Source organism: Elephas maximus, chromosome 2 (genome assembly GCF_024166365.1).
Source record: "Elephas maximus indicus isolate mEleMax1 chromosome 2, mEleMax1 primary haplotype, whole genome shotgun sequence".
NCBI classification, from domain to species: Eukaryota; Metazoa; Chordata; class Mammalia; order Proboscidea; family Elephantidae; genus Elephas; species Elephas maximus.
The window spans coordinates 120,711,598-120,735,226 of NC_064820.1; the positions used below are offsets into that span (position 1 = coordinate 120,711,598).

The 23,629-nt window shown below is 38.0% G+C and overlaps 1 protein-coding gene across 2 annotated transcripts in view; it reads left to right on the forward strand.

Annotated features, from left to right (window-relative positions):
* Window positions 1-23,629, forward strand: part of CAMK4 (calcium/calmodulin dependent protein kinase IV) — a 297,805-nt gene that overhangs the window by 147,797 nt on the left and 126,379 nt on the right. For both annotated transcript variants that reach the window (XM_049872082.1, XM_049872072.1), the window contains one exon: window positions 21,601-21,663. In XM_049872082.1, the coding sequence (XP_049728039.1) occupies window positions 21,601-21,663 (63 nt within the window). The remainder of the gene's footprint in view (window positions 1-21,600; window positions 21,664-23,629) is intronic.

A 23,629-nucleotide genomic window follows, 5' to 3' on the forward strand; every position in this document is an offset into this window, starting at 1 on the left:
GGGACTGTCTTCCAAGGCACCTCTGGGCAGGTTCAAACTGCCAACCTTTCAGCTAGTAGTTGAGTGCATAATCATTTGTGTCACCCAGGGACTTGGTTCTGGAGGCTAGGAGTATGAATTCAGGGTGTTAGCAGGGCTAGACCCTCTCTCTCTCTGAACTCCAGGGGAAGATTCTTGTCTCTTTCATCTTCTGTAGCCCCAGGAATTTCTTGACATTACTTGACTGCTTGTAGATGTATCTTCATATGGTGTTTGTCTTCCCCCTGTGGGTGCCTATGTCTGTTCTACTCAGAAGTGATTAGATTTAGGAACCACTGTACTCTGGTATGGCCTCATTAACATAACCAAAGAAAACTGCTGTTTCCAAAGGGCGTCATATTCACAAGTACAGAGGTTAGGACTTCAACATAGCACAGTATTTGGCGGGGGGCACAATTCAATCTTAATCGGGTTTCAGGAAGCTTAAATCATTTATGCAGTCTATTGTGTTGAGCCACATGAAATTGCCAGTGTTAAACTATTTTTGACCTACAAAATTGGAAATTTTATGGGGTTCAGCCTAACAACATTGGGGACACTAGACTCTTTCACTGGTTCCTCAGTTCCTCATTTTATGACTAACTAAAGCTAAGAATCTGGAAGGTAGTATATCTATCTACCTTCCTGTGGGAGAATTTCTAAGGTGAATTTCAAAATATTCTATTCAACATTTTATCTCAAGATGAGTGAAATTTATCACATATTCAAGAAAATGAATGAACATAAGGAAACCTACCCAATCTTTAGCTGATTAATATAGAAATATTTTTAAGTCCAATAAAAGTTTTCTATCTCCTTTACAATTAATGCCTTGATAAAAATGATCCTCTTTCCCAGAATCTGTTTAAATACTTTTTTATTAGATGGAGTTACCCAAATTTCATTTTGTGGCAATATTAAGTACCTTTCTCATTCTTCCATATTTTAGGATGTATTTAGTTTACTTTAGAAATAAGAGACTTATTGCCCCATAAAACACTGTGATCATTATTGAGAATCCATTAGGCACTCAAATGTCTAGGTAATGGACAAATGCTCTAACTTATCCATAGGGAAACAGAAAAATGCACCAGTGCTTATGGAGAAATTCATATCCCACTGGTGGTCAGGTACAGGACGGAGTTAATACTGAGAACGCACATAAAGTAAATCCTCATGTTCAGAAAATTGAGTATTTGGTTAATAAAATATCCTTGTGGAAAATGAACATGGAACTATATTAAGGAAATATTAAAGTTATCATATATTTTAAGTAGAGATACAATACCATGTGCTTTATGTATAGATAACTACATTTCAGAGAATTAGAAGATACTAAAATACATATCATCGAGGGTCATAATGTCTGCAATATACTTTCAAATGGTTAAAGAACAACAAAAACATGTGTATAAGTATATGTGTGCATGTACAAAGAAACAGAAAGAGACAGACAAGATAGAGAAAGAGAATGAAAATATAGCAAAATCAACAATTACTGAATTTAGGTTAGTATACTAGTGTTCATCTGGTTAATTAAACATTATAGTATGTGTGAAAATTCTCATAAAAAATTTGAGGGAGCGCCAAAATCACAATAAAATATAAAAGAAAAAAAGAAAGTTTGGGGGAAACATACTTCAACATTGAGACTACGTTCAACATAATTTAACATTGCTTTTGGCTATTTAGAAAGCATTTCAAGATCATGCCGTGTTTTAATGTTATGATAAACATCAGTGACACTCTATTATAGATGTATTGAAGTGCCGGTAAATAGAATTGATAATTCAACCAACTTTTTACTGTACTGAAAAAAACTGGACATTTTCTGTTAAAATGTCCATTTATCTCATTGCATCATTAATAGAAATAAAGCTTTGATTGCAGGAAGAGTGAACGAGAGAGGAAAACAGATTGAAGGGCTTTTTGGTTGTTTATTTGTTTGGTTTTTTTTCCACTTGGTATGAGTGGTCCTTGTACTGAAGAAGTCATCACGTCACTAGGAGTGGCATGGAGAGGTGGAGAGGTGACCATTTTTTTTGAACTTTATATTTTGAAATAATTATCAATTCACAGGAAATTCCATATTTGCTGCATATAAAATACCTAATTACTAGCTCTCAAGAACTAATTAGCTTGATATATCAGTGGAACTATTACTATGAACTTTGTAAATCATGAATCAAAGATGAAGGAAAAAAATTGTAATTTTTTTTTCTTCCTGCATGAGCCCTTAATCATGTCCGTCTTATGTGATATTTAGAAGAAAGTAGGGTAGTAAGATTTACTGAGCTACTTCCTAAGGTTAAAGACTTTGGGGACATTAAAGGATTCTGACAGATACAGCTAGTGCGACAACCAGTGATTTACAAGATTGGACCTTTTTATAGACGTTACAAGACTTTTGAATATGATGAACTCAAACCTGCACAAAAGGAAAAATAATAGATTGAAGAAAGTGTCAAAATTTGAATAGAGTAAGCAGATGGAATCTCCAGCCTATGCTGAATTCTGCAGAATTAAATGGAATCACAACTTTTGAAAAATGACGTGGTGATTATGAAGTCAGTATTTCAGAAGCAATTCACATGAATCATGCTTTACTTTTCTTCCTTAGAAGTACGTACCTCACACTGTATCTAAATGATCACACTTCAGCCCTATCAGTGTGGCTCATTTCCAAGAAGAACTGATTGAGCTTTAAGATTTTGCTTGCCAATAATTTATAGTATCTCTGGAATTTTGAAGACAGGTATTTGAATTCCAGAATTCAGATGAAATATCTGCTCTTTCATGGGCTGTCCTTTCTCCAAAAGCAGTTTCCTTACTGCTGTTCTACCCTTCACTATGTTTTTGCCAGCCTTCCATCATTTACCCACTGCCCAGTCCTAAAGCCAATACAATGTTTATAGAGTTTTTTTTTTTTCATCATTGTTATTGTTGTTATTTACAGTACTAATCTCTCCATCGGTCATTCCCCATAGAATATTTCATCCTTCAAAATTGTATATTTTGTGACTTTGAAAATCTTAAAGACTAAAAGTCATTTCCTAGACTGGGTTTCCCAAAGTACATTTCATAGTTTAGAGTCTAGTACAGAAAGGGTTTCCTAATCCAATAAGTTTGGGAAACACTAGGATAAAAAAGGTTGATTTCTACAGGACTTCTCATAGTCTTTCGTTGTGATTTTTTTAGGAGGAGAAGAGTGTATGCGGTGTTTCCCAAACTTATTTGGGTATACAACACCGTTTTCCCAGAGCATCTCCTGGCCTACTACTTGGCTGAACACACTTTGGAAATGTTCGTATAAATTGTTAACCATACCCAGACAACTCTGGCATCTTCAAAGCACGAAAGGAATGTTTTAAGCATGAGTTGGAATCGACTCCATGGCACTGGGTTTGGTTTAGTTTTTTGGTTTGTCTGGATCAAGAAAAATTGTAAAGATTCACTTAAAATCTTATCTTTTCCTCAATAAATTTTTTTCTCAACGGTGTGCATCAATCTGCAGATTTTTCAGGGTCATACCATATTCTTTTATACATTAATGTCTTGGCAAAATGAGTTAAAATGCTTCATTTTATTAATTTTTCACCCTTATAGAGGCTATTTCAGCCTCCTTGGCTCATCCTGAAATAATCCTGATGAGGGAATTTTATTCCAATTTAGATGTAGTTAAGAACTTGAGTGGTACAAACCATTAATGGGCTCAGCTGCTAACTGAAAGGTTGGAAGTTTGAGTCTACCCAAAGATGTCTCCTAAGAAAGGCCTCACAATCTACTTCCAAAAAAAAAGCCATTGAAAATCTTAGGGAGCACAGTTCTACTCTGACACACATGGGGTTGCCATGAGTTGGAGGTGACTCAGTGGCAACTTGGTTAAGGCCTCGTACTGATTAGTCCTAAAATTTCAGTATGTTGGCTTATTACATAAATTTCATGATAGACTTCACTCTTTAGGATTTTCCAGCCTTGTCAGCTTCATCTAACCGAATGGTAAAGTATGTTACTAACAGAGAAGTACGTGAAGGTCTTAGAGAAATCTCCATGTTAGTTTTAAAAAAAACTCACTACCAGTGAGTTGATTACTACTCCCAGCCGCCCTATAGGACAAAGTAGAACTTCTCCATAGAGTTCCCAAGCCTATAATCTTTACAGGAGCAGACTGCTACATCTTTCTCCCATGGAGTGGCTGGTGGGTTCTAACTGCTGACCCTTCAGTTAGCATCTGAGCACTTAACCATTGTACCACCATGCCTCCTTATATACTAGTTAAAACCAAAAAATGAAACTCATTGCCATGGAGTCAATTCCGACTCATAACGACCGTAAAGGACAGAATAGAACTGCTCCGTAGAGTTTCCAGAGAGAGCCTGGTAGATTCAAACTGCCAACCTTTTGGTTAGCAGCCATGGCTCTTAACCACTATGCCACCAGAACTACCATATACTACTTACCTTTTACTTATTTTGAGGGTATGTATTTAAAATCTGAACTGAGCTTATGATTAATAAAATAATTTAAGTCTAATAGAAAAATGTAAGTACTGTTCTTAACAAAATGCAGTGTTTAAAACCCTGTAGATATTTCAGTTGCACAAGAATAAAGGAAAATGATTTTGATCTTGTTTTATTTGTTTGCTACCATTTTTTTATGTCTGTATTTTTTCTTTAACTTTGATTAAGAAATATGTTTTAAACAACTGTCAGCTCTCAGAATAAGAAATTGCACAAGACTTTATAACTGCCACCCTTAGGCAACCTACCCAGCATTGATGGCCTTATTGATATAAAAACATATACAAATCAATGAGGGAAGCCAACAAAGCCCTGAAAAAAGGTTATAACAGCTACCACTTACTGAAAGCACACCATGTGTCAGATACTGTGAAAGGCCTACAATTTCAAAGTGAGAACATGAAGACTCAGTAACTTGTTCAAGTTTATACAGCTATCAAGTTGCAAAATATTAGAACAGATAGTTTTTGGAAGAAATAAAAAATGATTAATAAATATTTTCACTTTGTTGTTGGTGTTAGGTGCCACTGAGTTGGTTCCAACTCACAGTGACCCTATGTACAACAGAACGAAACACTACCCAGTTCTGCACCATCCTCACAATTTTTGTTATGCTTGAGCCCATCGTTGCAGCCACTGTGTCAATCAATTCATTTTGTTGAGGGCCTTCCTTTTTTTTTTTTTTTGCTGACCTTGTACTTTACGAAACATGATGTCATTCTCCAAGGACTGATTCCTCCTGATAACATGTCCAAAGTATATTAGACAAACTCACCATCCTCCCTTCTAAACTGCATTCTGGCTGTACTTTTCCCAAGACAGATTTGTTTGTTCTTTTGGCAGCCCATGGTACATTCACTATTCTTTGCCAACACCATAACTCAAAAGTGTCAATCCTTCTTCCATCTTCCTTATTCATCGTCCAGCTTTTGCATGCATTTGACACAATTGAAAACATTGTGTCTTGGGTCAGGCACACCTTAGTCTTCAAAGTGACATCTTTGCTTTTTTAACACTTTAAAGAGGTCTTTTGCAGCAGATTTGCCCAATTCAATTTGTATTTGATTTCTTGACTACTGCTTCCATGGGTGTTGATTGTCGAGCCAAGTAAAATTAAATCCTTAACAACTTCAATGTTTTCTCTGTTTATCATGATGTTGCTCATTGGTCTAGTTGTGAGGACTTTTGTTTTATTTATGCTGAGGTGTAATCCATACTGAAGGCTGTGGTCTTTGATCTTCATCCGTTAGTGCTTCAAGTCTTCATCACTTTCAGCAAGCAAGGTTGTATTATTTGCATATCATATTGCAGGTTGCTAATGAGCCTTCCTCCAATCCTGATGCTGCATTCCTCTTTATATAGTCCAGCTTCTTGGATTATTTGTTCAGCATACAGATTGAATAAGCATGGTGAAAGGATATAAACCTTACACACATGTTTCCTGACTTTAAACCACACAGTATCCCCTTCTTTTCAAACAACTGACCCTTGATCTATGTACAGTTTCCTCATGAGCACAATTAAGGGTTCTAGAATTCCCATTCTTCCCAAAGTTTTCCGTAATTTGTTATGATCCACACAGTGGAATGCCTTTGCATAGTCAGTAATACACAGGTAAACATCTTTCCGGTATTCTCTGCTTTCAGCCAGGATCCATCATCAGCAATGATATCCCTCATTCCATGTCCTCTTCTGAATCGGCTTGAATTTCTGGCAGTTCCCTGTCGGCTACTGCCGCAATCATTTTTTAATCATCTTCAGCAAAATTTTACTTGTGTGTGATATTAACAATATCGTTCAATAATCTCTGCATTCAGTTGGATCACCTTTTTTGGCATAAATATCAATCTTTTCCAGTCATTTGGTTAGGTAGCTGTCTTCTAAATTTCTTGGCATAGACAAGTGAGTGCTTCCAGTGCTGCATCTGTTTTTGAAACATCTCAATTGGTATTCCATCTATTTCTGGAGCCTTGTTTGTCACCAGTGTCTTCAGTGCAGCTTGGACTTCTGCCTTCAGTACCATTGGTTCTTGATCATATGCTACTTCCTGAAATGATTGAATGTTAACCAATTCTTTTTGGTACAATGATTTTGCTTTCCGGTTGGGTATACTCAAGGTCATGCTTTGGCTCTTGTGGACTTGTTCCGGTTAACTTCAGCTGGAACTGAAGTTGGAACTGGCCTTCTTCTGACTATGTTAAGCTTTTTCATCATCTCTTTCTACAGATATAGTCAATTTGATTCCTGTGTATTCCATTTGACAAAGTCCATGTGTATGGTCACCGTTCATGCTGTTGAAAATAGGTATCTGCAATGAAGAAGTCATTGGTTTTGCAAAATTCTGTCATGCAATCTCTGGCATCATTTCTATCACCAAGGCTATATTTTCCAACTACCTATCCTTCTTCTTCATTTCCAACTTTTGCATTCCAATCGCCAATAATTATCAGTGCATCTTGATTGCACGTTCGATCAATTACAGACTCCAGAAGTTGGTAAAAATTTTCAATTTCTTCCTCTTTGGCCTCAGTGGTTGTGTAAATTTGAATAGTAGTCACATTAACTGGTCTTCCTTGTAGGCATATGTATATTATCCTACCACTGACAGTGTTGCACTTCAGGATAGATCCTGAAATGTTCTTTTTTGATGATGAATGCAATGCCGGTCCTCTTCAATTTGTCATTCCCGGCATAGTAGGCCATATGATTGTCTGATTCAGAATGGCCAGTACCAGTCCATTTCCGCTCACTAATGCCTAGGATATCAATGTTTATGTGTTCCATTTCAGTTTTGATGCTTTCCAATTTTCATACTTCGTACATTCCACATTCTGATTATTAATGGATATTTGCAGCTGTTTCTCCTCATTTTGAGTGCCTTCCACTCTGAAGGGCTCATTTCCTGGCACCATATCAGACAATGTTCTGCTGCTATTCATAAGGTTTTCACTGGCTAATTTTTTTCAGCTGTAGATTGCCAGGTTCTTCTTCCTAGTCTGTCTTAGTCTTGAAGTTCAGCTGAAACCTGTCTACCATGGGTGACCCTGTGGGCATTGAACACCAGTGGTATAGCTTCTAGCATCACAGCAACACACAAGCCCCCACAGTATGACAAGTTTACAGACTCATGGTGGGAGGGTCAAAGAATAAGTGAAGAAAAGTATCCTCAAGAAAAAATACCTGGGAATATTTTCAACAGCACTTAAATGAGACTGCTTTGGGCTAAGAGGAGGCTTTCTCCGTATATTTTTGACCTTAGTGAGTGGGGTCCACCAACCTTTCTGGGATATCCTCTATACTTTCCACTGTACTTTGAATTGACAGACTCAGGGGTGAATGATGGTGATTCCCTGCTCTTGTCTCTTTCTGCCTAACTTTTAGGAACATGGAAAGCTGATCACAGACCACACATTTTCCAACTGCTGTGATACACGTAAAAGAGATGGATGGTTCAGTCTGGATTAAAGATATGCATCTATGAAACACTGCTATTAACCACGCATGAGTGCTCTGAAAGTACAGGCAAGGTCACCCTTGGTCAGTGATGGAGAGGAGAATAATAAATCACTAGCTCAAATAGACTTTTTTGGTCCAGTTGAGGTCTCAGAACACATTAAGGAAAGTAGCTTGCAGATAACAAGCTGTGTCAAGTGAAGTGAAACTTCTTCAAGCATTTTGTCAGTTGGAACCTATTGATTTTCATAGGGACTTTTAAACCAAATTCCCTCAAATAGAAACAGGGATATTTCTATTCAGTTTCTGACAAGTATATGTCTACAAGAGAGGGAAGTGGCAGGCAGAATGTTAAAGCCTCGGCCTTATTTGGATGTTTAACCATGCAAGGATGCACTTGGAAGTCTGGACATTCTTGCTAGAGAAATCATTGTTGGTTTACTTTCTTTTTTTGGTAGGAATGTTGCTGGAATTTGTCGCAATTCAGCTTACATATACATCTTCTCATTATATTGATCCTCTCGTAGGTATGTTGATGACAAGTTTTAAAACACCATATTCAGAGGCAAGTTGATAGAAGAAAGAGACCATGTGTGAGTGGGCATACACATGCACGTGAATGTGCACGTGCATGCAGGCATGTGTCTGTGTGCAGTGGCCCAAAATGAGCACACTTTGAAGTTATGCTGTCAATTCAAGATATCATGCTTAGCCCCTAGTACTTAGCTTCTTAGTAGTGAGTGGTTGGCTCTAAAGTAATCTTTACCCTTTATATGGGGTATATGGAACAGAGCAAGGAGATGTGTAACTATACACAAACAAAGAAAAATCTTAGAAGGAGAGTTTATGTTGCTCAAGTAGAAGAAGGAGACTAGCAACTTTTCAGAGAACTTGGTAGGAAAGGCATCAGGACACATTGAGGGTCATGATCAGTTTCTTTTATTGATAAATCAAGGCAGATTCAAGACTACCATTTACAACATTTAAATTTTGATGTATTTTTATAAATGAAAATGTGGGCAAGTGTCAAAATTTACCTACCACACTTATGTCTGCAAAAATTAAAAACAAAAAACCTCTATTTTCTACAATTAAAATTCCTCCTGAGCCTCCATCCCACTGGGCATGTGGGAAAACATACTTAAAATTTCCAGTCAAAGATATGTTTGTTTCTTCCAGTTTAAGAGTCTCACTTAGTGTAAAAATGCTGCTGTCGGATAAATATTGGGAGCTATTTTTCTCTCAGAGCTATTTCTCCCTCGCTTTGTTTTTCCCAAGTTGATTTCTGGGTTGAAGAGAGGCTTAAGTAACCAGTGGCAGGGTGGTCTCCACAGTGAGTGTGAAGAGGCCACACAAGACAGCCATCCACCAGGTGCTGACGTCACTGAAGACCCAACTAAGTGAGGATATGTATGCCTGGGGACAGACCATGGAGTTCACCGGCTGTGGATTTTAGCAACAAATGCTAGCCAGACATTCAGGATCCAAACCAGCCAAGTGGCACCAAATCTGAGACGAGTCCAGTGCCCTGATGACAGGCCCCTTTACCACTGCCTCCTCTGAACCCTGACATTCTTGGGATGTATCAGAAAGGGGATAAATAATAGGGCATTAAATGTTTCATGGATGCATAACTACTCAGTTACTCATGAATGAAACCTTAAAACTGTGAGTTTGTTAAATCAGAAGAGACTTAAGGACATGCTGAGGGAAGTGCATTGAGGATTGAACATCTTTGTATGGAAAAAGAGGTTGAGAAGGACTGAGTTGTCACACTTTAGTTTTTGATTTCTGGAAGCATCTGGTCTCTTTAAGTGAAGTTCTAGGGTTCACTCATGTCCACACACTTCTACACTGAGGAAGAATACTGCTGTGGGACAACAATACAATGGGTTTGTTTCCCTCAAATATTAAATCATTAAGATCTCTGGAATCGCCTTCTGATATTCAATTCCCACTCCAGAACATGACGATATTACCTTTTGTTTCAACTTTATTTGCTTCTGTATTTTTCTAGTAATAAATAACTCTTCAAGAGTCATTCTAAAGTCTTTTTTCTGTAGCCTTCTCTTTTTTTTAAGGAAGCTTTTAGCATCCTTGAGCAATATATTAATTATGATCTTTGAAAGCCATAATTATCCTGGGAAGCACAAGCAAGGGGCTAAAATTTTCTCCCCAAGAGTCTAGGTTTTCCCCATGCAAATCTACTTTCAGTAAAGAATTTAACTCCAAGATTTAATTGATGTGGACTAAAATGCTAACACTTCCAGGAGTATTTTTATTTTTGTTATTTAAGTTGTAAGCTTTTTGAATTTCTAATTACTTAGTTTTATAATGAATAGTTAAGCATTTAGTTTTAGGGATCAAGGAAAAGATCAGAGGGGCATTCTGAGGGCAGCATTGTTTCTCAGAGCCTGAGAGTATACAGTGTTCTGCCCCTCACTTCAGGTGGCTTGGGAGTTGTGTGACTGAATCATTCTTATCCAAATGAAAGAAATATAAAGTGAAAACAAAATAGTGCTTTTTGCATACCTTTCTGATAATTTTTAAAACATTTTGAAAAGCACTATCTTGACCATATGAGAATTACAAGACAGCACTAAAAAGAAATGATGTAGTTTGTTACATTTCTATTAGAACCTGAATATATAAAAGGCATGGTGAGACCCAGGTCTCTAGTCAACTCAAGTGTGTCCTTGGTGATCAATAGTAATTAATAAATATAGGAACCTCCCTGAAGCTGAAATCAGAGCAGGGCAGAGCTTATCCCAGTCTTCAAAAAAGGTGAGGAAAGATGTTTATTTAAATGCAAAAAAAAAAAAAAATGCAAACAAGGCATTAATTCTCCCTCTTCAGTTACCATCAGGCAGAAAGATTTTATTGGACTATATTTAAGGATTTTGATGAAGTTGTTTCCTACTTATAGAAAAAAAGAAATAAAATCATATTTCATGTTTACTAGACATTCTTCTCTTAGTAGGGATGGAGTAGTCGCATAAATTCCAATATTTCTGAATTTAGTTTGTTTCAATTTTGAAACCCTTTCTGGGAAGACGTGAAAAGAGAAGATTAGGAAATGCTTATCTTACCTTAAAGAATCCTTTTTTAAAAAAGGATTTTTAAGTAGTACTGGCATTTACTGAGTATCTACCATGGGCCAGAAGATTGTACACATATTGTCATATAATCTCTATGATAATCATATGGCAGAGTAGGGATTATCATCCCTGTGTCACTCATAGAAATATTGAGGGACTTCTCATACAGGTGAAGTGACTTGATGAAAGAAGCTAAATGGCAGAGCCATGGTTCAAATTGAGTTTTAAAAAAGCTCTGCACCAAAGAATGTTCACTACTGAATGGTTTATGATAGTAATAGATTGTAATGAATCATAATTGTCTAACAACAGAGATAGGCATTGGTGACAGTGGGCAGTTAGGAAGCTGTTTTACATTCTGCTTATGGATATTGTTGTTGTGTGAAGCCGAGTCGATTACGACTCATAACGACCCTATTTGACAAAGTAGAAAGGCCCATGGAATTGCCTAGGCTGTAGTCTTTATGGGAGCAGATCACCAGGTCTTTTCTCCTGTGGAGGTGCTGGTAGGTTTGAACCACTGACCTTTTGGTTAGCAGCTGAGCACTTAACCATTGCACCACCAGGGCTCCTTTATGGATATTAGGCATCCATAAAATTTTATATTTTTAGTGAAACTGTGTTGTTGTTAGGTGCCATCAAGTCGGCTCCAACTCACAGCTAGCCTAAGTACAACCGAACAAAACACTGCCCAGTAAGAAACAAAGTTATGCAGTGAAACTTGTAAGAGCCGGAACTTGATGGAACTGCCTTGTTTTTACGGGTCTTGAAAGTGTTCCGCCGTTGACAGGGTGCAGACTTACCATTTTTGTGTTGCTCTTTTTAGTGGAAAATACTTGAGTTTTCCTTCTCTGACAAGTTTCCGCCTTCCACAGGTTCTGGCTTTCGCAGGTTTTACTGTATTTCTCCACAGTTCTATACAGTAATAGAACTATTAAAAAATGTCGAGCTTCACAATTTTTAAAACAAAGCTTATTTAATTGAAAAGCCTTAGTAGAGTCTGTCTTTCATATCAACATACTTACTGATCAGAACAAGATTGACTTTATGCTAGTCAGGGTCAAATGAAAAGCAGAACATTGGTTCTCCTAAAATTTACATCTCCCTCCTGTACCGCCCCACTGTGTCCACTGATTGTCATCCCCCCACCTCTAGACCATCACTTCCTCTGTGTTCCTTCCATTCTTCTCTCCACTAAGCCAAAACTCACACTGAAAGGTCTGGGAAAAAAATATTCAAATCGAAAGACTATCAAGTGCAAAGTGGAAAGGCTCAGAAGTGGAATGATCTTGGCTTCTTTCAAAGGTCAGCAAGATGACAATGAGTTGGAGTAAAAGAAACAAGAGGAATAATGGACAAGGCCAAAATGAGGGATTTGAATTTAATGTGAGGGGAGTATGGTCAGCTGTTAAATACTGATTATAGGTAAGATAAGGGCTGACAATTAAAAAAAAAAAAAAGGATCTGACAAGACATAGCCGTCTGATGATCTTGACCAAAGCGGTTTCCGTGGAGTGTGAGGATGAAAGCCTGACTGGACTGCATGGAGGAGAGAGTGTAAGATAAAGTGGAGATACAGACTAAACAAGGACGTGGCTCTTGGAACTGCCCCTTTCCTCTCTTACATCAGTTCATTCCACTCTACTGGAATAGCCAGTTAGTATAGAAACATGCTGTAATGTCACTTACCTTAAAAGGGGTGGGCATTGAGAGGAAAAAGAAGAAGACTCCTTCAGAGACTGCCTATTTTTCTACTTCTGCTTTTAGGCACTTTTTTTTTTCAACTTCCGAAATCTCCTCCTGTGCTTTCTTGAATCCATTGCTATCAATCTTCTGTCCCTACTAATCCACTAAAACAGCTCCTATTAAGGTGACCGGTGACCCTGTTTTGCTACATACAATGGCCAATTTCCAGACTGAATTTTAAGCCATGTTAGTAACATTTGACACAGTTGATCATCCTAACCATCCTGAAACAATTTCCTTACTTGTTTTTTATTAATTTTTCTTCTGCCTTACTGGTCACTCCTTCTCTGTCTCCTTTGGGTATCTTTTAGTTTTCTCAATGTTTAATTTCATAGTTCCTCAGAATTCGAGCCTTACACTGCTTTTTATTCTCTATCCAGTATTCACTCATCAAGCCCCATGGCTTTTAATGCCATCTCAATTGATCTCTCCAACCCGTATCTCTCCCCTGAACTCCATCTTACATCTAACCAACCACCTATTCAGCATCTCTATTTGGATTCCTAATAGGTGTTTCAAACTTTACAAGTCCAAATCCAAACCCTTTATTAGCATCTTTCTGAACCTGTTCCTCTCGATGTCTTTCCCATCATGATACATAGCAAATTCACCCTTCCATTTTTCAGGCCAAAAAACTTAGTCATCTTTTACACTTCTCTTTCTTTTATACCACATACCCAGTCCGTTTGCACATTCTATTGGCTCTTAAAAATCAATCCACGTCTCACTTCTGTCATCACTACCACCTGAGCCCAAACTTCCATCATTTCTCACCTGGTTAACTGCCATAATCTCTCATTGGAGCTCCCTGGTTTTATACTTCCCATCGTTCTCACCCCTACAAGAGTCAGAAAACCCTTTGAAAATTTAATAAAGATCCTGTCATTCCTCTTTGAAAATCTTCATACTCTTTCTTACTAAAATACAAGGTTGTTACCATAGTAAACATATCCCTTCATGACCTGGCTCCTGACTACCACTCTGTCATCATCTACTGCTTTGGCTAAACTGATCTCCTTGCTGTTGCTCCATCACTCTACTCATACCCAAGGACATTTGTATTTGATGTTTTTCTCCCTGATAATCTCCTTAGATTCATGTGGATCTGCCCCCTGTTGCCATATCAGAGAGAGCTTCCTTAACCATTCATCTAAATAGCACCCTTCATCATCCTATCTTCCCTTACCCTGTTTTTTATTTTGTTGTTTTGACTTTCTCCATAGTACTTTCACCTCTTGAAATTTTATTTGTTTATTTTATATCTCCACTGGAACATAAGCTTCTTAGGGCAGGAAGTTTATCTATTTTGTGAGTGCTTAAAAATATTTGTGGAGTAAATGGATGAATTAATTGGGTACAGATGCAGATAGATTGATGGATTGGGTGATAGGAAAATAAAGTGCTCTAGTTGGATTGTTGATTAGTGATTTAGATAGTGGATTAGAAGTAAAGCCATGAGAGGAGAGTAAGAAGGGAGGAGGGATATTGGAGGTTTCAGGAGAGGTGTAAAATGTTCTATTGCAGAGTGAAAGAGCTCAGGGCTCTTTGAGGTTTATGGCATAAATTAAAAATTAAATTACTCAGCATGATTGTGTGTTTATTCCAGCCACTTCAGTTTCTCCGGCACAGATATGAAGAGAAGAATGGAGTTTAACCACATTAAAAGTTTTGCCTGGCAAGTACAGCAAGGGGAGAGAAAGGCAAAGAAGTTGAGGGTATTGCAGTAGGAAACCCTATGGGGCAGTTGTACTCTGTCTTGTAGGGACGCTATGAGTCACAACAACAACAAAGACAATTAAAGGTAATGGTAAGGCCTAGCATATGGCCATGGGAATTGGTTGCTAAGGAGAAATGAAGAAAGAGAAAGGGGTAAAGGACTTGAATGCCAAGGATGTTGAATGAACCATCCACAAGAAAGTTGAGGTTTTTTAGAATGCTGGTAAGAGCAGTGATTGAGATAAAGACAGTTTATGCTAAAATCTTCAGTACTAGGGGTGGGCAAGTGACAAGAAGGTAGAAAGGTGACTATAAGGAGAGGCTGCAGGTTGTACTGGCTAATGCCATACATTTCAAAGCACCCAAGATTTTGGAAGGAGAAGGAAGGGGAAATGGTCTGGACGTAGCAACGCGGAGCAAGAACACCTATTCTACTCCAGGCCCTGTCATGCATTTTCTGCTGGGACAGAAACAAGCAACCACTGGAGAGGGCTGTGGAAACAGTAAGGTGTTTATGAGATGCCCAGATTGCCCTTAAAATAAGAAGTTAAAGGGAATAATCAGACCTGGTTAAAATTCTATACTTATGGGAAGTACCACCCTGATATAGAAAAGCCTTAGTATTTTTGTCTGTGTTCCGCTTTTGGATTTTGCATGTTTAAACAGCAGTTCTTAGTTGTCAGAGCCCTGTGAGCTAAAACCACCATTCTTGAATTTAACAAAACTCCAGTTGTCAAGCCTTTTCATCAAGCATATTGGTGCCAGCATGCACTTGTTGATATGTCAGAAAATAGGATGCTAAATTAAGCAGAAGCTATGCAGAAAAGAATTGTGAAAACTTAAAGACATTTGGTTGTTTACTTATTCATTAATAATTTATAGTCTGTTCTCACGAAGGATTTGAGGAGCACAGTTCTGTACGTCACATTATGTTTTCTGGTCCTTGTTCAAACCAAAAATGAGCCAAAGAAACCATAGAAAGAATAGAGAGATCAGACAAGATTTATGGTCTCAATTCCTGCAAGGAAAATGGAAGGAGGCTAAACATTTTATGTGGAAATGCTGCTGTACTTGATGAAATCACAGAACAAGTAGAGCAGTGGTCTCTGGTTGTATAGGTAACCCCAACTTGCCAAGATTACCTGAAGTGCCAGAATTTGGCTCTAGGTCACACCTAAGATAGCTAAGTCCAACAGGAATCTGGTGTTCATATCCCCCCTCATTTTCTTCATTTCACTCACCACCGCATCTCCATGCATCATTCCCACGATGCAGAAGCTGGCTTTCCTTTTTTTTTTTTTCTTTGAGCTTTCATTGCTTTCCTCTTTAGTTATCTTTCAGGCCTTCCTCCCTTCTATTTCTCATTGACCATCTCAGTCCCAGCACAGGAGTGTCCTTTCTGCTTCTCTTAATGAAAGGTTCATATTCAATCAGCCCTGTTCCAGTTGTGGAGCTGTTTCCTCTGGTGTTATCCTAGGATTCTACCTTTTTATCCACTTCTTTTTTTTCCCCTATAGGAGCAGACAGCAAAATTGGGATTTCTTCTAATATTAGAGCCTTCAATTCCCTGGAGTTTTAAAACTGTAAAAATCTGTATAATTTATTAAATTTTTTCCTATGTATAATCTTCAGAAAGTATATTCTATATTGAAAGTACGGTGAAACCTGTGAGAGCTGGAACTCAACAGGACTGCCTTGTTTTTCTGCATCTCACAAGTTTTTCACCTTTTACAGGGTGCCCATCTTGCCACTTTTCTATCGCTCCTTTTAATGGAAAATATTTGAGTTTTCCCTCTCTGACAGATTTCCACCTTACACAGGTTCTGGCTCTCACAGGTTTTACTGTATATCAAAAGCCTTTAATGTTGGCTGTTTAAAAAGGGATTTCATGAGAATGAAAGGAAATTATATTTATAGTGAAGTTACAGCAGGGTTTTACAGAAAAACTCCATGTTCCCTAACCATACAGGATTACTATCCATTTTATATGAGCAATGAGAAGAATATTTGTCTGAAAATAATTGAAAAATTAAAAATTTGTCTCCCTTTTTGCAATGACACGAAGAATGTAAGCGGGAGACAAAGCGCTTACTGTTGAGTAGTAAAGCAGGACCGTGATTACACTGTTGTTGATTTATTTACATAGTAACAAAAAACATTTCAAAAGTGCACTGTGATTAGACAAATTCTTACAGGTCTCTTCAGATTCCCTCAGCCTACCTGCCTCCCAGGCCAGAAGGGTTGGGTTGCTCCATTGGACGCTTAATGCAGCAAGGCCCATCAGCCACACACCTGACATTTCTTACTCTTCCAGTCATTTTCATATTTGAATGAAACGTGACGCCCAGTGAGAAGGGATTTGGCATCACACGTGACTGCCAAAGAGACTGGCTATACAAACCCAGAAGTGTGGAAAAGCGAGCACCACCCTAGGGACAAGTTTCACCAATGGGAAACAGGAGAAGGAGGTCCCGAGGCAAATAAATTCCCCATTTCTTCCTCTCATGAACTTCTCTGAGGCACGGTTGCCTGCCACAGCCCTTCTGGAGAAGTACCTTGTGCCAGTGGATGTGACTGCCCATGTGACCCGCTATATGTCTTTACAGCTCATTGTGACACTGCAGCAGTGAGCTCACTTTGCCTGGAGTCACACCCGACCTCGCCTCACTTCCCTTTTTTCTCACTCTCATGACCTTGGATTTGCACCCACCAAATAAAGCACGAGCATATTGATCCTTGCCTCAGGTCTGTTTTCTAGGGATTCTGGGCTAAAATACATCCCTTAAGCTAGAATTTTAGTAAAATATATTTTTATAATTGTAAATTGCTGGTAAGGAAAAACTCCATTCTTCAAGGTATTTTGTAGATACTGAAGGTAAGACTTAATGGTTTCAACATTGTCATGTTGGTTCGTTAATGCCATCTGTTGATGCTGCTCAAGATGCTAATTATATAGTAGCATAGCGTGATTTTTTAAGTGGCTGGTAATTGCAAAAGTCTTTTAGAAAAAACTTATTGTTTGAAAGTAGTATTAAGATGCCTAAGAATAGTGATCCTCCACTGAACAATGACACTTAAAATTAAACTTGTTTGCGACTACTATTCTTTACTGTCTTCCATTATCTTCAGATGGCATTATGTAGATTAGTCTTATCTTCCAAATTAAATTGTAATCTTCCTCTGTGAAAGACCATTTTTTGCTTTGCTTTATCCCCTTCTGTCCCACAATGTTTAATATGAGGCTAAAGCACCTAAAAATGACTTGAACTCTTAGAACCTTACTATCTACTAAGGACGTGTTCGGAGAGTATTGAATCCCCACTTTTACGAAGCACTTTTTCTTGTTCTTAAATAGATTAGATTTTTAGCTTTTTCTGCCTCAGGTCTTTTACAAATATGATGAAAGCTATGGATCCTCTTCCCCCTCACAAAACACATATCTGAGGAAGCACTGTACCCAAGGTTCTACTCCAATTTTATGTTATTGGCTAGAGCCATCATTTTTTTAGATCTCTTCACTTTTCTTTAAATTATATTACTAGTAATATCAAAATAATTGGCAAGGTTATTGCCCAGAAGTAGTAAAAAACAACGGAATTGAGGTACAAATGCTAGGTAGTCTGCTAGCTCAAAGAAGCAGGTCCCTCGCCATACTTGGCCTTCATGTCTCCTAGATACAGGAGTAGGCATAGGAAACAAGCAAGGCCAATGAGAATCCTTCATTGAGATTTGATATGTAGATGTGGAGAAAAAAAAGTCTCTTTCCTTTGAAATATGATACTGAAGAAAATAGGTTTGGGGCTTCTACTAGCCATGTTTCCTGACATTGGGAAGCAGGCAGAGAGAGAGAGAGCTACTTTGTTTGAACCCCTGGATTTGGCTATATCTGAGGTAGATCCACTCTGACTTCCAGTTTACATGTACCAATAAATTACCTTTTTGGCTTAAGTGAGTTTGAGCTGGGTGTTTGTTACTTGTGACTGAAAAAAAAAAATTGATCAATGCAGAGCCTGAACAGTTTAAAGTATTTGTGGATAGTGTCTGGAGCAGACTGATGAAGCAATTTCCAAAGTTTTTGAGTCATAGGGGATTGGAAGTATTACAGTATGTGCCTTCTTTTACTTCCTCACTGTGATAGCCCAAGAGCCTACCAATTTTTGATGTACAGTCGCTGGAGTTAGGTTATTTCTTACCAACTTGTTTTTCTCTGCTCACAGTGAATTTTCCTTCTTTGTAACTTCTTCATATTAGCTGTCAGGTATTAAAATGCAGGGATCATGTCTTCATTCCCTCTTCTTAGTCAAAATTTATGGCCAGTGCTGTATTTTTAAGTGAGATGTTTATGGATATTTAAAAATTATGCTGAGTTACATTCATTCAACATAAGTAGAATACATTTTTGTTTTTTAGTATTATTAATTGATTTTAATAATTTGATTTTCTTTTTCTAAAAATGTGTTAAAACACACTGAGTTTCCTAACTGCTGGTATGAATGACCAAAACTTCTATTGTACTTCAAAAGGCCTTTGCGTGGCCATATGACTATTTAATGTTTCATTACATATGGTGGTAAGACAGGGAACTCTTGAAAAATCTTATTGGGATAAGATATCTTTATTGTCTCTTTGTAAACATTTTTCTTCACATAGAAATGAAAGACATTTATAAATTGTGACTTCTGTCTTTGAGAAAGATATTCTTGGATCTGGCAAAATATATTTGCCAGAAAATACATTTATATGTTGCAACCAAGGGGAAAAATACACAAAGTTCATAAAATTCCTTTGAATGCCCCTTCTTTATTTTCTAAGAATGTATCCTTCTTGGTTAATGTTTTCATAAGAGGATAAAAACTAAGTGAATGAATGTTGCTCCTCATTACCTTGAAAGCTGTGATTGGTTACTTCCATTAAATTGGGATTGAATTTCTACTCAGGTTCACCATTTTTTCCTCAGAAGAAGTAACTTTAAGGGTGGAAACTGTTCCCTCATTTAAAGCAGTCTTTTGATTATATACACACAGAGCTTACTGTGAACTGCACATAAATATTTTCATACTCATATCTAAAACCATGTGAGCTCTGCCAGCCCAAGGGTTCTGGGCAGCTCAGATGGCAGAGACCACAGAAGGAATGCGGGGGTTATCTGTATATTGCTTAGCATTGGATTTTGTTGGAAGTAGAAGATACTAAAACCTTTCTGTCTAGAGTATGATTTTTAGAACCCTGAAACTTCTTACACATTGTTATTAAAACAGTTCATCATTAGCTTAGAAAAGGAGATATTTTGCAATATCCCAAAATAAATGGCCGCTTTCCTGAACATAGATCAAGTTGTAAACCAACAAGGATTATTTAATGGCTAGCAACAGAAGCTAACTCTGGATAACAAGTAGAAAAGGAAATGTAGTGGGTCATATGATTATAAAGTTCAAAGGGAAAATTAGCTTATTCATGACTGAATCCAGGGGCTTAACTTGTGTCAACAACACTAGTTCTTTGTCTCTTAACAGTGTATTTTCCTTTGTTGGTTTTATTTTAATAAAGCAGTCTCCATATTCTGTCAAATACAGTCACTGGTAGCTGCAAGCTTCTATCCTCTTTTCCTGTCATAATTTCAGAGAAAATGAGAATATTTATTTTTGATTATTTAAGCAAAATTTCTGGAGAGGACCCCTAATTGGACCAACTTAGTTTAGTGAATATCTTTGACCCTATCGCGATGGCCTCTGATTGGTTAGGGTGATGCCTTATGCTGGGTTCTCTAGAGGAGCAAGATAAATGAGCATATATATATAAATATAGAGAGAAATTCATGCAGTTGTGGAGGCTGACAAGGCCCAGATGCATAGGTCAGGTGCAGGGGTGGATTATCCAATATGGAAGGTAAGCATGGTGTTTACCTTGCTTACCAGATCATCTGCTTCTAGGTATGGCTGAAATCTGTGTCTCCCAACCCCACAGCACCTTCTTACAGAAGTAAATCCTCTTTTTAAATTTACAGTCCCAGATTGGGACGGATTCACCAGTACGCAAACTAAGCACGGGCTTACTTGTGCTTACTTACTAATTTGTACTACAGATTAATCTGCCCCTTGTCAGCTCCTGCTGACATAGTGGTTAAGAGTTCGGCTGCTAACCAAAAAGTTGGCAGTTTGAATCCACCAGCTGCTTCTTGGAAACACTATGGGGCAGTTCTATTCTGTCCTATGGGTCACTATGAGTGAGAATCAACTTGACAGCAACTTTTTTTTTTTTTTTTTTTTTTTTTTAACGGTGTCAGGCAACAGGCTGGAGGCTGACGAACCCAAAGTCTGAAGGTCAGGTGGAAGGTTGCAGGCTCACATCCCAAGAGCTGGAAGTTAGACCATTACAGGTCAGATGCAGGATCCAGAGAAAGTGTTGCCAAAACATCCGTGTGCGTGTGCGTGCGTGCGTGCGTGCGTGTGTGTGTGTTGAATGCAGGCCACACCCCCAAGGAAACTGATTGGGTCAACTGATAGGCTTTCAAGTGTTTGGCTCTTCGACTGATTGAGTGCTCACATCAGCTCACAAAATGGAGGATAATTACAAAGTATCTACCCAAACCACTGAGAATCATGGCCTAGCCAAGTCAACACATAACCTTAACCATCACAGGTGGGTTATGTGCCCACCACCTCTGAGTGAGGTAGGCAGATGAAGTGATTGACAGCACTTTTGGGCTTTGAACAGAGACTCCCATAAATAAAAGGAGAAGGAATAGGCTGAGATGAACTTGTGGCTTCATACAGATAGTGGTGACTTCCAAGAAGCCATGCAAGGGGTCTGACAAGTTGTGATCCATATGGGTAACTGGCTCTACTTTATATACTTGAAACAGAGAGGAAAGACATGGCAGCTGAAAAAGAAAAGGAGGGAAGAGACACAGAGAAAAAAGCTTAGGAATTAGCTCCTGCCAGTTACCTGATTCACCCAGGCAGTTATTGCTTTTTCTGTTTCACTGGTACAATGAAGATATTTTTAAAGTGGAAATTTCTTTCAGTTATCTCTTTTATTTTACCTTTTAGGTGGACAAAAAAATTGTAAGAACTGAGATAGGAGTTCTTCTTCGCCTCTCACATCCAAACATTGTAAGTGGATTTTAACCTATTGTTTCAAATAATTTCCAAAGCTAGAGAATGCAATCTTTGTTCTTCACTGTCTGTGCTTATAATGAATCGGGGATTCTTTCTCCACTAGCAGCCACCGTGGCCCAGCTCTTGTCCTCATCTAATCACATTTTCAACTCTTTGCCTAAATAAATCTTACAAATAGTACCCCTTGAAAGAGTTCAGAAAGTGAACAGATCAGCAATATGTATGCCATCTTTATTTTCGTGCATAAAAGAATAACAAAACAATTGGACAGTTTTGTTTCTCTCTAATAAAGCACTGGCTTCTTCTTTCTTTTGTGTGCCTACTTTATTAATATGCCATTGCTGAAAACAGCCTGTGAAGAAAATGCATTGCTTTCCAGAGTCATTTCAGTCTCCTTTGAGAGAGTATCTGCTTCAGGAACAATGTGAGGATTCAAATAAATGAAGAACTTGAATGGAGAAAGTAAAATGTCATCAGTAGCTCAGCTTTAGGCTATACTTGGGCAAAGCCACTGAGGGAAAGGTTGGGCAAAAAGCTTTCTTGGAGCCAAAGAAGTGAAATGAACAAAATAATTTTCATGGCTTGTTTTTACAAATTGAGCCATCTACTTTAATATTTTACCCATTTCTCTGAGAAAGTGGTAGTGCCTATGAGAATAATGACCTGTGATGCTTAAGATGTAAGGCAAAGGCTTAAAACTTAACATATTAATTAGGGATGCATCTAGCTATAAATAACAGGAAACATGAATATGGTGGTCTAAATAAATATTTTTCTTATGTTATGAGGAATCAGAAGGCAAGCCATCACTAGCATTGTTTGAGCTCCTCAGTGACTCCATCCAGGACCAAGCACTCTCCACCCTTTGTCCCACCGTCCCCAATGCTTTGGCTTGCTTCCTCATGCTTTCCCCTCACCGTCCCAAAATAGCTGCTTCACAGTTTTCACCCACCATTGGGTTTATATTCAAGACAGAAAGAAGGTGAAAGAGCCTCCCCAGGGCGTATGGTGAGAAAAATTAAAAACTTTTCCAGAAACTGCTGCAGCAGAATTCTTTTCAGATTTTATTAGCCAAAGCTAGCCATAGAATCACCCATAGCTGCAAGGAGGCTAGGAATTTGGGAAGCAGGGCTGTTGTAAGTGGCTTAGACCAATCATGCTCCGTAATTTAGGGCTAAGCACCTTACTTCCCTGAACAAAATCAGGGTTCTGTTTTCAGCCAAGTCAAGGAAACAGGGCCTTAGGCAAGAAACTAACAAAATTTGGCACACTTAATTACTGTTTTTACACCATCCATCTCTTCTCTTTCCAAAGGGAAGCCAATCTGGACTTTGCCTTAAATGTAGCTCAGCCAGGGTCTCTAGATTCTTACATATATATTTTTTAAATAATTCAAGATTGGTTGGATTATCTGAGTGTGTTGAAAACCCTATTATAGTTAATCAAATAACTGCTACCACTACTTTTCTGAGAACTCCTTCATCCAGGAACAATTTTATAGCTGTTGATGGATATCCTTTCTATACAGACAGACTTTATCAGGTGTCTGGTCCTGCCTGAGACCCTTAATTCCAGGCTTCTTCCCAGGAGAAATGTACATTTGCATTACTAGCAACCATGATGCCTTTAGATGGTTTAGAAAATCTCACTTTTTGTTTGTTTGTTTTTAATTCTGGAGAAATTCAAGAGTTGGAATATTTTGGTAAAATTTTAAGAAGTGTTTCTAAGGCAGATATCTTTCAACTGACAAAAGGAAAAATGTGAAAATTCAATAGGACTTTGAAGAAATGAAGTAACTGATAAAAACGCAACCACAAGGAGAATGTCAAACGGCTGTCTGATACTCGAATGAAGGACCTTTATAAATAATGTTCCAACATATTACTATTGCATAGAATGAGATTTTTCTCATAGTTTTAGCCTTTTCTAAGAAAGATGAAAATAAGGAATTTGTGATTTT